The sequence below is a fragment of the Lagenorhynchus albirostris genome, chromosome 18 (genome assembly GCF_949774975.1).
Source record: "Lagenorhynchus albirostris chromosome 18, mLagAlb1.1, whole genome shotgun sequence".
Lineage (NCBI taxonomy): Eukaryota > Metazoa > Chordata > Mammalia > Artiodactyla > Delphinidae > Lagenorhynchus > Lagenorhynchus albirostris.
The window spans coordinates 13851224-13866590 of NC_083112.1; the positions used below are offsets into that span (position 1 = coordinate 13851224).

General features: G+C 39.4%; 1 protein-coding gene across 1 annotated transcript in view; it reads left to right on the top strand.

The window, feature by feature from the left end:
• Positions 1–15367, top strand: part of FREM2 (FRAS1 related extracellular matrix 2) — a 157301-nt gene that overhangs the window by 60898 nt on the left and 81036 nt on the right. Inside the window, exon 3 of the mRNA XM_060129023.1 lies at positions 9847–9993. Coding sequence (XP_059985006.1) covers positions 9847–9993 — 147 coding nt within the window. The remainder of the gene's footprint in view (positions 1–9846; positions 9994–15367) is intronic.

Genomic DNA, 15367 nt, shown 5'->3' on the forward strand with positions numbered 1-15367 from the left:
GAAAGACCAGTAGCTTAGGAGTGAAAACCCCTGGGGATTTATTTCTCTTCTGCAAATAGCTGCTTTGTAATCTTATTCAAATCACAGCCTTTCTGGATCTTGGGGAAATGGAGCTGGGAGAAAAGATGCAATCTGGAGTTCATTCTTGCCCTAAAATGCTTGGAGTTTATACTTGTCTTGTTCAGCAGATAATTATTTCTTGAATTATTTGGTGTTCTTGTTTAGCATACAGAATCCCACTTTCATTTTCAGAAAATAGTTTCCTTAGTTACTCATATTACTGCATTAAACTGACGGCGCTAGCTTTTAATTTAGACCTCACGTGATCCTCTCGGAGCACGCATGTTGTAAATGAGAGTTCCCCTTGAAATTATACGTTTGCGTCGTCCTTTGTCCTCTGTAGAGGTACATCTGAATTCCTTATCCTAGGTGTGCATCCCAACAGTGAACACATTCATTTCACTGGGTTTAAACTCCTAATTAAGAAAGCAAAGTATTGCACAATTAAATCAGGTTTGTTTAAGGAAATATTTTTAAGCCCTAAATTAGGAGATATAAACTCATGGTTCTCCCCTTATTTTTTTTTTTTTCATTTTTTACAGGGGCTGCAAGTAAGCACATTCCTTTTTTTTGCTAGGGATGGAGTTGGGGGAAGGGATCATGCTTAGAGAATTGTGGAGGATCCCTGCAGGCTGGGGCTTGCCGACTCTGCCCCAGCTGTGGCCCTGATGGAGCACATCATTCAGCCTGGAAGAAGCGTTTTCCTCCCGGTGCCCCTTGCTTTTGGCTGTGGCCTCAAATTCATTCAAAACATAAGAGGGTCGTACCCTTAACTTAGGTTAATTTTTCTGATTCAGTCTCAACTATTTCAAAACTGACCTGCATATCCGTTTTTTCCCACTTAATTCTTACCATTTGTCAGCCTTGCTATGAATGAACACAAGAGGGCTTGCTGATGGTAGAGGGAAACACACTCAGATCATCCGTTTTGCTTCTATCCAATGGCACTCATTTAGAAATTAAGTTAAAGCAAATAAAAATTAAGTTAGCGTCACCTGTAAATAGAATATTGACCTAAAGGAAGTAATCTGATTACTCAGAAGAAGTGTAAAAACAATATTAGCAGGTTGAATTTGAACCATAAGTCAATCACATACTATATCTATAGAATTTAAAGTGAGTAATTTAACCTGACACTTAACGTCATCCGTAGAATGTGGAGATGCCTAACCTGCAGGGCTATTGTGAGATGCATTGAGATAACATACGACACATCAAAATCACCCTGACCATGGCCCCCACTGTGCCCAGCCCTCCTCTCCAAGCATATTCAGGGTCCCCAAGGCTGCACTGACATTCAGCCAGTTTACACCTGCCCTCAGCTGAGTTTTAGTTCTTTTGAGCCATTGCCTTTTACGACTGGCCGGTGCCTGTGTTGTGCCAATCTTGCTGGTCAAAGGCCATGCTTCTGCCCACGACTAGGCGTTCTCTGCACTCAGCCCAGGGCCACCACCACTCTGCCGGGAATACCAGTTGCCATGTTCAGCCCCCCAATAACAGGGACCTGCCTGTGGCCCCAAGACCCCAAAGAGTAGGTGCCAGAGCTGTGGGGTGATCTTTTCTGTTCTACTGAAGGGAAGGGATGTTTCAAAGAGTGCTGCTTGGAACCTGGCATAAAAAAGTAGATTAATTAAGCATCTCTTTAAATTTCCAGTTATGAGTTTCTCTCTTCTGGGACCCATTCATCCAGGAACTGGGCTCTAGCTAGAGATGAGTAATACCTTCTTACTGTACTCTGAGTCCCTACTTTGGGCTGACGTTTAAGACTTTGTACAGAGACTACGGTATTGTGCCTGGCACATCCATTTTTATAACCGTGAGTTCTCTGTTTAGAGCTTCCTTGGAGTCCAAGAAAATCAGGTTCCGTAGGGTCCGTGACTCCAGTTTTCCAAACAAGCAGAAAAAGGCATGAATCCCCATTCTTAGCTGTTGCTTAGATTGAGATTCTAGAACAGAGTATCCTAAGAGTCTCTAGGATTAGGAGTTATTCTGCATCGGAATTCATTCCATGTATATTATTTTCTAAGAGGTTAAAGATAACCCTGTGAGTTACCTAAATTCTCATAATATGTCCAAATTATAACAGGTAGCCATGCAGGGGAACCCGTCCACCCTTTACCCTTGAGTCATGACTGTGTCTGAAGCCTAGTGCTATTGTGACTAGGGACAGATCTTGGAGGGAGGCCAGGGCTGCCGATCGGAGAATGCGGTAAGGATTCATTTCAGCTCACACTCCTGGGCATGAGCCAGGGGAAGGATGGATTAAAGGAGGGCCAAATGCGTGTGGAGGAAGAACACTTCCACTCCCCGCGCCCCATTGTGCCCTGTCCCAAAAGACTAACCGCTTGTGATTTGTACTGAGTAAACACAGTTGATTCTTGTTCTTTGTGGTAATGTTCTATAAAATCACTGTGAATACTAAACGATAGCTCCCAGGGGAAATACAGAGTTAGATTCCCTGCAAGCCTCTGGTCATACATTTCATCAACCGATCAATACACAACCTTGTTTTCCGTGTGTTTCTGTTTAAAGACACCTCATTTGATCTATATGTTGTTGATCCATTGACAGTGAACTCGTGGTCATCAGACTGTAACTCGTGCCTGAATGAAACTTCTGGAACGTGTATTTTCTCCATAAGGGCACATCGCAGCCTTCTTGTGCTCAGGAACGCTGCACAGCACTTCAGCACTATGACTGGGGGCTATTTAAATAGAGAAATCACCAAGGAAAAGCACAAAAATGTGGAAAATGTGGCACTAAATGGACGGTGAAAAGGACACTTGTTTACAGTACGAGAACACTGAGTCAGATGATGCAAATTTTTCAAAACTGCTCTGCAAGTGTCCGGCAAGCCCACAAAATAAATATTATCGAGTGGATGAATTCTTAAATATGGAATCCCAGAATAATGAGAATTGTCTGTGTATTAACCTCTTGTAGAGTAGACGAATGGGAATTCAAGTCTGTGGAACCTCGTGTATGAATACCCATTATTTACACATTACGGGTATATGTGTGATCAAATCATGTCCCTGAGGAATGAACCCACTCGTATTAAAGCAGACTGTGATGCTCTTACTTCTAGGTGAACATTGGTATATTTGTCAGCCCCATATCCACCTCCGTATCACTGGGTAACTTCTTATCTTTAGAGCCTACCAAAGGATAGAGGGTAGAGTGTAAACTTATCCAGGCTTGAGCTCAATTTTATGTAACTTGTATGACAACGACCAAGTCATCACAGCTCCATGTCTGCTTCTTTATTAGGAAGAGTGTGCTTATAAGTGCCTTGCCTGAGAATAGCCTAGAAGACCTCTACATGAGTGTGTATATCCATAGAGATCAACGTGTGCCGTGCCTGTTTCTCTCCACCTCTGGGTCTTTGTCATGCTACCTGTCTTTCTGTACATTTCTCTGTATATTCTTTATGTGTCTTTGTGGATCTGACCCCCGGTACTATGCTGCCGCTTTTTCAGAATGTGTATAGCAGTGGGAATGGCATGGGTAGGTGCGTACAAAATGGAGGAAGAAAATAATATCCCAATTATCGAAAGTTGTATTGCAGCAATTTTGGAAAAGATTATTGGACTAAATCCTTGGAGTTATTAAATAGTCAGCAAAATTATAAAATCCCGACAATTTTTCTGGGTCTGTCTGCCAGTTCTTCTGGAGTTCCGTTGGTCATACTAAGGCACAGCTGCCCTCAGATCGAGGCTCTTCATCTCTGGGGGTCTGGGTCAGGATTAGCACCACTACCACCCCTTCCCAGGGCAGATTTTGAATGCATCTTGACCACTCTCTCTTTGTCTTTAATATCCAATTACTTAAATAGGAAAAGGAGAAGGAAATAAATATTGAGTAAATGTCCTGAGCTCCTATCAAATTCTTTGAACTTCCCTTTCTACTGGATTTCTTATCTCTGTTCTTATACTTAATCTTCCAGGAACACTTCCTCTCCCCCTGCCCCCATCCAGCTTTTTAAAATAGCTGTATATTTGATTTCCAAGTCAGCTTCCAGGCTGAACTTCAGGCAAATGGAATTGTAGCAAGCTAGAAAATCTTAGCAGGTTGGAAAAATATTACCCATGGATCATTTTCTATTGGTAGCTGACTTTTCTTCAAGAAAAAAAAAAATTGTCAAAGCTAAACGGACACCCAGAAATGATCCTTATTTAAGCACAAGTCAAAGTCCTGACACTAGTTTCGTATTGAAAAAACTATGCTCTGTCTTTACAGAAATCAGTCAGCCCTAAGTTCCTAGGGAGGGCTAATTGAAGCTTGTGACTCTTTGTTATTCTAAAAAAACTTGTGTTCCCGTTGAAAAAGAAGATGAAGATGACTAAAGACCAGCTGGAAAAGTTCAAAAGAGGTCTTTTCATCAAAACCTTAATGGCTGTGGTGTCAGGGTTTGGGGACAAAGCATTTGGGAGTGTAGTTGTCAGCTGTCAAGCACCTGTTGTATGGATTTATGACACAAGTTACAGACTTTAATTTGTTTCCAATGAGACGGTGAGACTAGCTCCTTGAGCATCATAGATGACAGGATCTATTTTGGAAAAGCGAAGAATCACATTGAAGTGAAACTTTGCTGGTTTTTTAAGTTGTTTAACTTCATCAGAAATTTCACATTCAGTAAGCGGTGGCTATTATTAAAAGTGTCAACAGTGATTATTCCCACTTTGAGGTTTTAGAGGAATTTACTTGGTAGGTAATTAACGAATAAATAACATGTCTTTCCATTCTTTAGATAAAATATGGAGTTCCATTATGCAAGGCAATTTTAATAATGAGAGTTACAATAAACTTCAGCTTAGTTCCTCAGATCCTTATATCACTCCTGCATAATAAGTAGTGCCTAAGATTTTCCAGATTCTGAAATGCAATATGATTTGCGTATGTAGAACTCAAAAGAGTTAGGTAGTAGTTAATCCCATTCAGAGTTAAGCTTTATACATTTAGCTTTGTAGTCTCTAGCAAAATATCTACTTAAAAATCCCCGATGTAGAGTGAATGCTGAACCTTTAAAACAATTGCCTGGAGCATGTCACTGTCTTGCAAAGCAAAGTTTCTCAGTATTGTTTTTGAATTTTATTTCAAATAAAATCTGAAAGTGGTCGACATATAAAATCCTTGGCAAACTTGTTCAGCAGTGTGTCACTTGAAACCCCTGATTAACCAGTAACCGGGCACCCTCTTCCTTCCAGTACATAAGCACCAACCAGAAAATAAGTTTTATAATCTGTAAGTAGAGATGAAATTAGCTATCCCTAAGGCCATCCTCATGATGGAATGGAAGGGTTAAACAGACCTTTTGTCATCAGTAACCCCTGGAGGTATGATCTAGACAAACACAAATTCCAATAATTCACATTCACAGGTAATCATTTAAAATCTTTACATAGTGTTCATAGAATAGAAGTATGCAAGACATTTTAGAAAGAGTGTCATTAAAAATAATTTTCGGGCTTCCCTGCTGGAGCAGTGGTTAAGAATCCACCTGCCAATGCAGGGGACACGGGTTCGAACCCTGGTCCAGGAAGATTCCACATGCCACAGAGCAACTAAGCCCATGTGCCACAACTACTGAGCCTGCGCTCTAGAGCCCGTGCGCCACAACTCCTGGAGCCCGTGCGCCACAACTACTGAAGCCCGTGCGCCTAGATCCCGTGCTCCGCAGCAAGAGAAGCCACCGCAATGAGAAGCCTGTGCACCGCAATGAAGGGTAGCCCTGGCTCACAGCAACTAGAGAAAGCTCACGCAGCAACGAAGACCCAGTGCAGCCAAAAATAAATTAATTAAATAAATTAATTTAAAAAAAAAATTTTATTTAGGGAATTCCCTGGCGGTCCAGTGGTTAAGACTTAGTGCTCTCACTGCCAGGGCCCAGATTCGATCCCTGGTTGGGGAGCTAAGATCCCACAAGCCATGCAGCATGGCCAAAAAATTTTTTTAATTTAAAAATTAAAGAAATTAAAAATAAAAGTAAAAATTAAAAAAAAAATTTATTAAGAGAAGATGACTCAGTGCTAAAAGGGATATGTTACATTTATATAGGATATTTATATTGCCCATTAAATGAAGCACCACTGAACTTCTTTCAACCAAGACATTAGAGTGTCTAATTCATTAAATTGGCATTTTTCTAACAGTAAGCAAAATGAACTCCCTGCCCTCCTGGATCATGGGTGACAATGGGAGGAGACAGAGTGAACAAACAAAAAAGAAAGCATAAATAGGATATGAGGTTATGGAAAGCACTGGAGGGAAAAATTGCCCAGAATAAAGGAGCTAGAGAATTCTGGGGTTTCCACTGGTGTTTGTTGTGTCATATTAAGTGTCAAGGAAAGGCCTCATTGACTCAAGATTCTTAACACATGCAATATTTAGAAAAAGGGTAATATCAAATCTTAAAATTAGCTAAAAATTGTTAAAGAAATAGAGAAATGGTATGCTTAGTGATCTCATTCTTAGACATAGGGGAAAGAAATAGGAAGAAAGTATACAGAATTATAATAAAATTCATTTGTTAAGCACAAGAGTTACCAAATAAGTCAGAGGTTATTCATCACAAGTCAAGTAAAACTGTAGCATGTGCTTTGTTTTTGTAAGCTGAGAGCTGTTATGAAATAAGGAATGAAATAGGAGTCACAAAGTAGCCATTTTATTACCCAAAATCATACTTATCCATAGGCTTTTTAGTCAAGGGAGACATCTTTAGACCTCATTGTGTTCCAGGCACTATGTTCGATTTGGCTGCTAGAAGGATGAATTTGACCAGTACTTGTCCTGGGGAAGTGCACTCAGGCAGTTAGTGGCAGAATACACATGAAGATAAAAGAATTGCAATGACTCTGATTGGAGATACAGAAGAAGTATACACTGCATGGTAAGCCAGGCTCCCTGAGCTTTAGGTGAGCTGGACCTAAACAAATTGCAAGGAGGAGTAGGAAGCTAAAGATATTCTGGGCAGAAGACTTCCCACATGCTTTTGCATGTGGGAAGAAAACAGTGAGAAGCTAGATATGACCAGCTGTTTCTCTCTGTGGAGAAGTGATAGGATGTGAAGCTGTAGGTATTTGGACGGACAGGAGTGGCTTGGTAGAGCATGACAGGAAGTTCGGAATAAAATCTAGGACTTGGTGGAGCCGCAGTCTAACTGAGAGAGAAGTGTGGCATAAGGTTGTCTTCAAGTAATGATTAGTTGAGAAATCAGAAAGGTTTCATGTATTAACTTAATTGATTAAATGTTATTCTGTTCTTGTTGTTTGTCTATGACTTTCTAGAGGAAATGTTCCCAGTAACAGAACATAAACACAATAATGTAAAAAAGTATTTTTAAAGACAATAAGGCCAAGTGTTGGCATGGTAAAAAGAATGCATGCCGGTCAATCTCTGACAAAAATGAGTACAATTAGTAAATGTGTACAATTAAACAATATGAGAGGATATCTGCTAAAGCACAAAACTGCACAAAATAATCAATAGGTGAAAAACTGCAGAATCACAGAGATGAGAGGGCTGGGGTCGCTGCAGGAGACTTCACGAAGGGGATGGTAAAGAGAGCCTTTGAGGAGTAGAAAGTGCAAGCAGAAGAATGATGGGGGTTATCGCTGTAGGCAGAAGCACAGACGTAACAGAAAGGGTGAGGGTGGGAAATCCATGGAGCAGCAGGACTCTTGGATGAACCTCAGAGTGAGCAGATTAGAGACAGTGGGAAGAAGACAGGGCAGGACAGGTGAAACCAGAAATCTGCACGGATAGCCTGATGGCTTGATGTGTGCAGCAGCTGTACGGAGACGGGGCAAAGGAGGACTGAGTGTAGATGGATTTGAGGCAGGTTAACAGTCTGGCAGTGGGTGTGCAGGGTGGACTTGAGCACGCGTGGGGTGGGCGGGGAGGAGTAAGGTAGCTTTTGTTGAAGGATGCTACGTATGTACCGCACTGTACTGCATGGGTATATGGGTTATCTCACTTGATCCTCACAGCAGACACAGGCTTTAATTAATATGACCCTCATTTGATTCTCCAGATGAGGAAACAGAGGTCTAGGGAAGAAACTTGCTCAAAGTCAGACAGCAGATAAGAATGAAGTGGGCTATGAACTCCAGTTCTGGGTAGCCCCCAGCCCGTGGCCCCTCCTCTCCAGAACAGTACCCAGTGTCTAAGACATGGCAGGCATAGTAAGTTCTTAAGGACAAAATGTGGAATGAATTTCCTGTTCTCCAATCTATTTATATCTTAGATTTTTCAAATGAACGAAAATGACAGGTCTGTAATCCCATCAGTTTAAAACACCAAACAGCTCCATATTTGAAATGTTTCCTGTTACTACGTCACTGCATGCACAATATCAATACCATTCGTTTCTATATTTTGTGTTTTAAGTATTTCAACAAAAAATTCTTTTTTTTTTTGTTTAATGACTGAATCGCATTTCATTGATTTGATGGACCATAAATAGAGTAAACGCTGAGATTTTTGGTTTGAGGGCTATTATAGAAAATATTGCAGTGAATAGTCCCTTACAAATAGATTTTTGCTTCTCGCACAGAAGGACTTACGAGATCAAATGGTATGAACGTCTTTTTGTCTCTTGCACACATTGCCATGTAGCTGTCTCAATGGCTCGGTGCTAATTTACAATTTAAACAGCAATAAATAAGAAAACCAATTTCCCCAAATAATCTCGGCTGTGCTGGGTGTTCAGTTTAATCTTTAGTACGTGTCAATTCGTAACTCAAAGACGCTGCAATTTTTTTTTAAATTTCTAGCAAAGATGAACATTTTTTTCATGTGTTTGTTAATTATGTTTTCTTTCCCACGTGTGGATTTTTTTGCTCTCAGTCTGTTAAAGCCTTGATGTTTTCCTGTCTCATTTCTTTTTCTCTAGTGTAGCCCTGTGTGAACTCAGAAGAGAAGAAACTGGAGTTAAAATTGTGTCTTTAGCTGTGTTTATTATTTGGGCTTTTTTCTCCCTTTTACAGAAAGACGTAAAGGAAATTATTGATGCCTTTGTGTATAAACCTCACCTTACTCTGAAATAATTGGTGTAGATCAAAGGAAGTAGAGGGATACATGCATAGTGATCAGCTGATAACCATTTCTCTTTTCTTTCACCTAGTAGAGCAGCTTTCACATTAGAGAGATCACACACATTTTCTCCTGATAGACCGCCAGCTCCATTTTGGTGGGAAGGTGGGAGGAGAAAGCCTTATCTTCAGAGTAGAATGGAATCAATGAAAAGACCTGTCTGTTTGCTTTAAGGAATGGAGTGGAATCTAGTGGGGAAGGGAGGTGGAGAAGGGATATTTGTTTTTCCTTAAGTGGTTATAATTAAAGCCTTCCACCCAATTGCTCAGTGAACCAGAAAAAGGTATTTGTGAAGTTGTGTGTGTGTGTTTAACATCACAGAAGAGCCCTGCAGCTTTCTTTATAGAAAAACTTGCTCTCCAGCGGCACCTTGTGGGAAATGAGTCATCCTGCAACTTGGATACTTGACTTTATGATTTAACAAAATTGCTTTTGGTAGTTCTGTGTTCCTTCCCTCTGACCCACTTCCCCTGCTAAAGATCAAGGGATTTTGCAAAGAATTATGTCAGTTGTATTTCTGCATAACAGTCAGTGAACAGTAAGCTGTATCTTCATGTATGTATCCTAGATTGTGAATCAAACCAAGTAGCTAGAGTGATTGGTCATGTGGCATCATTAAAGTCGTCTTTGGAATGTCTAAGGTTATTCATTCAAGAAACCACTAATTCGAGGCTTTAAATTTTTGTTTTCCAGGTGGAAACAAGTTAATCAAGCAGCATTTTAGTCTGAATTGGGCATGGATCTCCTTTGAAAAGGAATATTACATGATCAACGAAGACTCCAAATTTCTAGATGTTGTGCTTAAACGTAGAGGCTATTTGGGAGAGACTTCCTTTATAAGTAAGTTTAATTTGCACTTCTGTCTCAAAATCCCATTTTTCTAGCAAAAGTTCATAATTTTACTATGATTAAAAATGTTGGGCTTCCCTGGTGGTGCAGTGGTTGAGAGTCCGCCTGCTGATGCAGGGGACACGGGTTCGTGCCCCGGTCCGGGAAGATCCCACATGCCGCGGAGCGGCTGCGCCTGTGAGCCATGGCCGCTGAGCCTGCGCGCCCGGAGCCTGTGCTGCGCAACGGGAGAGGCCACAGCAGTGAGAGGCCCGCGTACCGCAAAAAAAAAAAAAGAAAAAAAAAAAATTTAGTTTTCTGTTCTAGTTTTAAAGCTTAGGGAGATGCTGACAATTAAAGGTTCTTTACTAAAGAAACATGCCAGAAGTTTAGTGCTGAGGCTAAATCAAAGAGACAAAGGCTGAAAAAATAGGAAGTATGTAATCAAAATATATACCTCTTCAAATCTCCTACCTACATATGATATTTCTCTGATATAAAATAACTTTACAAAATGACAGTAATAGCTCATAACTTAAGTGTCACTAGATCTTAGAATAGGCTTAGGCAAATCTGTAATTTATAAGATAAAATCCTGCTGAAATATAAATTTATGAAGGCTACTTTAATACTAAGTAAACAAAAAACTGTTCAGTGATCTATTAGACATTGAAGTGTAATTTACTATCTGTTTGTTGCATTTGAATGCTCTGGTAGGTCACTAAAAGTTTCAAAAACCCTAACACTACATAAGAGCGCTACATAAAAGATAAATGTTGTAACTTTTCTTCCCAACAGTAAGGTGTTAAATACTAATCCTTTTCTGCTGCCTTACCCTTTTAAATAAAATCAACAAGGACCTACTGAATAGCATAGGGAACTCTATATGGGAAAAGAATCTGAAAAAGTTGGGATATATGTATATGTATAACTGAATCACTTTGCTGTACACCTGAAACTAACACAACATTATAAATCAACCATACTCCAATATAAAATAAAATTTTTTTAAAAAAGAGTCAAAAGCAAATGAGTAAACCTTTTTTCATCTCCAAGCTCACATTCAATTTCATGTAAACATAAAATAGAGAAAAGTAGGTATATTAGTCATTTTAAACAGTAATATAATCAGCACAAAATATTTGGCATGGTGATGAAAAATAATAGCACCCCAGGTGATTATATTATTTTTGGTACCATGTGTTATATAGACATCTAGGCTGATAGAATTTTCATGCGGTGAAAGAGATTTCTTTGTGAGTATCAACTAAGGTAGGAATCTAGGAAAATGTTGGCAAAATAAAAAGCTGATAACCCTGTGTTTGTTTCCAAAATGATTATTTGAAATTTTACTGGTCCATGAAATTCAAAAGCCTTAACTCCCTATCAACACACACACACACACACACACACACACACACACGCATATTCTACACACCATACTTTTGCCATGAGCTCTATTCCCACCCACCTGCCGTGATTTCCACTGATGCTGGGATGCTGGATATTAATTATCCCTTATTTCCAAAATGCTTTTTTGTTTTTTAACTTTAGATGAGGGTTTTTCACATTATGCTTTACTGACCCCTCAAGGCTCCTCTGGCTTCAGGGGTGCGGGTCCACCTGCAGACCCATCTGGCAGCTCTGCTTTTATCATCTTTATTTGCCTGTGCCTCTTTGTAGGCGGTCATTTACAATCTGTGTTTAACCTTCTAAAGCACAGTGAATGCTCTTATTGCCCTCAAAGAGGCATGTTCTTTCTGCTCACACACGTGTGCCCTTCAGATCAGGAATTTGAGTCTGCCTTACGTATTGTCAGTCAGAGATGCACCTTAACTGTGCTTTGTGCTTGAAAATGTAGCAGATAATTCACAGGGAAAGTAATAACTAAAAGACAGAGCAGCTTAGCAGTTCTTAAGGATGTTTTCATCTATTTGCGTTTTACCTAAATTCCCACTCCTAGTGAGTATATTTAGTTATTCACTCACATACGGCCCCTTGATAGCAATGGGAAAGTTAATGGTTGAAAAATATTTTTAAAACTATCTTTTCAGATTTTTCTCTCTGTTGCCATTTTTTAAGCTGAATGCTAAAATATTGAACGAGCCTCCTTTTTTCTCCCGAAGTTATTTTTTCAATGAACTATTATTTCCTTCAGGCGTGGAGATCATTCATAATTCTAAAAAGGCTCTATAGTGCTACTTGGTTACCCTCACAAGGTTCCTTAGTAACCCAGGGTGATAGAAAGTTGGAAAGACTTCTGTGTGTGGCCCATATGCATCAATCATTGAAGATGGTAGTAGAATTCATGCTAGGACTGGGAATGGAAAAGTCAGGTTAAAGCAAAGGGTAGCCCTGTAGAAGTTCTGCAAGGGCTATGTTTCGTATTACTGTTCCCCTACAACCTCCAATTTCATGTATGGAGGTTTAAAATTAGATAGTTCGTATTATAGCTAAAGACAGAATATCATTTACCTTCAGGGACACAGTTAATAAATCATGTATTTTGTATATGTATTTTCTCAGAGATAATTGTTGATTTTATAACCATTTTAACCCCTTAATAAATTAAATATGTATTTGCATCTCGCAAAAAAATTTCAATTTCAAAGATCTTATTGCTCCCGGTTACTGAACACGCATTAAACGCAAGATATTCCACTAAGCACATTAAGTACTTTACCCATCTCTTTTACTCTTTACAATCTTTTTTATTTTTTTTAAATTTTTAAAATAAATTTATTTATTTATTTTTGGCTGAGTTGGATCTTTTTTGCTGCACACGGGCTTTCTCTAGTTGCGGCGAGCAGGGGCTACTCTTCATTGCGGTGCGCAGGTTTCTCATTGCGGTGGCTTCTCTTGTTGCGGAGCACAGGCTCTAGGCGTGCGGGTTTCAGTAGTTGTGGCTCGCGGGCTCAGTAGTTGTGGCTCACGGGCTCTAGAGCACAGGCTCAGTAGTTGTGGTGCGCGGGCTTAGTTGCTCCGCGGCATGTGAGATCTTCCCGGACCAGGGCTCGAACCTGTGTCCCCTGCACTGTCAGGTGGATTCTTAACCACTGCACCAACAGGGAAGCCCTCTTTACAATCTTTTATTCACTGACTCAACTAGTATTTTCTTGAGTGCTTGTTACGTGCCAGACACTGTGTTAGGTAATGGACTGTGAGGTGATAATAATGATAGCTAATTTATTGAGTTATTATTACAGGCCAGCCCTGGTTCTCAACACCTTACATAGTCAACCCCAAGAAAAGTGGGTCATTATATCCCCTGTTATACAGGTAAGGAAACAGAAAGGTTGTCATATCCCCAAAGTTACATAGCTGCTAAGGCCAGAAGTGAGATTTGGCTCCAGGGCAGATTCTCTTAACTACCACCCCACAGCACTTCTTAAATCCTCTGCAACTGAGGAAGTTAACTTGCCTATGATTTCATAGCTGCTATGTGGCAGAGGTAGGACTGAAGTCTAACCTCTCATTCCAAAGTACCTTGCTTAACCCCCATACCATTCTTCCATGCCACAGGAAAAGATGCAATCGTAGTTTCATTTAGTAAATCAAAGTAATATGTTTTGTTTAATAATTATCTTTGAAAAAAGAAGCATAAATTTAAGCCCAGTTTATAAGCCTTTTAATTTCCAGAATTCTTTTTCCCCAATATAATAATATTTTTGTAATATGTATGCTTTACTAGCTGAATATTTGTATCTCCAAGTAGGAGCAAAATTTTCGAACATTGAGTGTGTGACTGTCTTGTCTACCAAGTAGACAAGTATGAACTAATCTGTCTCCTTCACAATCTATACACCATTTCTTCAGCCTTTATTAAAATTGGGCACCTATGTAAGAGTGCCTTGTGGAGGTATGATGTATTTAGTATGTATCTACCCACCCTCAGATCTTAATGCATGTAAGACTTACATGGGGATCTTGCTAAAATGTTGGTTCTGATTGAATAGGTCTGGGATAGGGTTTGAAATTCTGCATTTCTAACAAGCGTCCAGATCTGGTCCATGCTGCTGGCCCATGGACCACACTTTTAGTAACAAGGTAGACTAGCCCTGCACTTAGAATAGGTACTATGTGTTAATTATGAAAAGTGAATCTTTATTTTTGACCCCAAGTAAATTTAATATTCCATCATGGTCTTATTGTACCTTTTAAAAAAGATGACATGCCCTTCATTGTTTTCTCATGTTCGAGAAACATACCAAACAGTTTAAGACAATCTTTTTCATAAAATAGAACTGCATTCCTCTTCACCTGACGAATCAATGATATTGTCTATTTATACTTCACATTCAGTTGGGAATCTCTTTCAAAATCCACCAAAAAATTACAGAAACAACTGAGATTTGGCTTTGCAACTTATTTTTTATTTAGGTTGGATGATTTGATTATCAGTTAGAAGTATGACTAGTTGGAACTAGTGGACACTCCTTGTATTATACGGAGTCCTTTTGGTTTTTCACTGCCTTTTGAATCTCCAGGAAAATAATGCATTGTTGATGAAACAAAACAAATCGGAAAAGTGGGCAGTAGCTATCAGAGTCCAAATAATAGATTCTTTTGCTGGTCGTACCACTGGGGATAAATGGGTCAATGAGCCGCGTGTGTGCTGGAACCTCAGAGAGAATGATTCCTTTCATCATCACCTTGGCAGTGAATTGTGGTGGATCCAAGAGGTGTTGACAGCCACTCTGTGAGCATTAGGAACCAGAGAGCTACCAGGAAGTCTGCAATGCTCAACAAGATACGTAGTGCTGAAATTCCTGGTTCTGTGCCCTTTTTTCTCTTGCCATTCAGTAAATTATACTTCACCTCCTATTGAAAAAAAGGAATCTTTCTGAGATCTATAAGACAGAAATAATTTAGTGAAATATTTATCTTCATTTTAAGATGAAATAGTCAGTGATATATTCAGATGAAGAAATAAATATTCAAATTAATCTTGCAGGGTGGGATGAATTGGGAGATTGGAATTGACATATATACACTGTTGATTCTAGGTATAAAATAGATAACTAATGAGAACCTGAAAAAAAACCAAATAAATCTTGCATAAGCACCACAGGACAGAGGTTTTATCTGTTCTGTCTGGCTCATAGTAGGCACCCAACGAACATTTGTGATTGAATGGATCTTACTTGGTGCAGTTTCATTTCTAGTTTGAAGAACAAAAGGGCATTTTCTGAAAATAAGATAATTTTTTTCAGTTAAGTGAGAAATGGTACAAAGAATTTATTTTCAGACTTTTTAATTCTAATGGGCACAAGATTTTATTTTTCTCTTTTTAAATCTTTCTACCAAATTCTCTGAAAATGCCAATATTTTTGTTTTTTTACATCTTTATTGGAGTATAATTGCTTTACAAAAGTGTGGTAGTTCC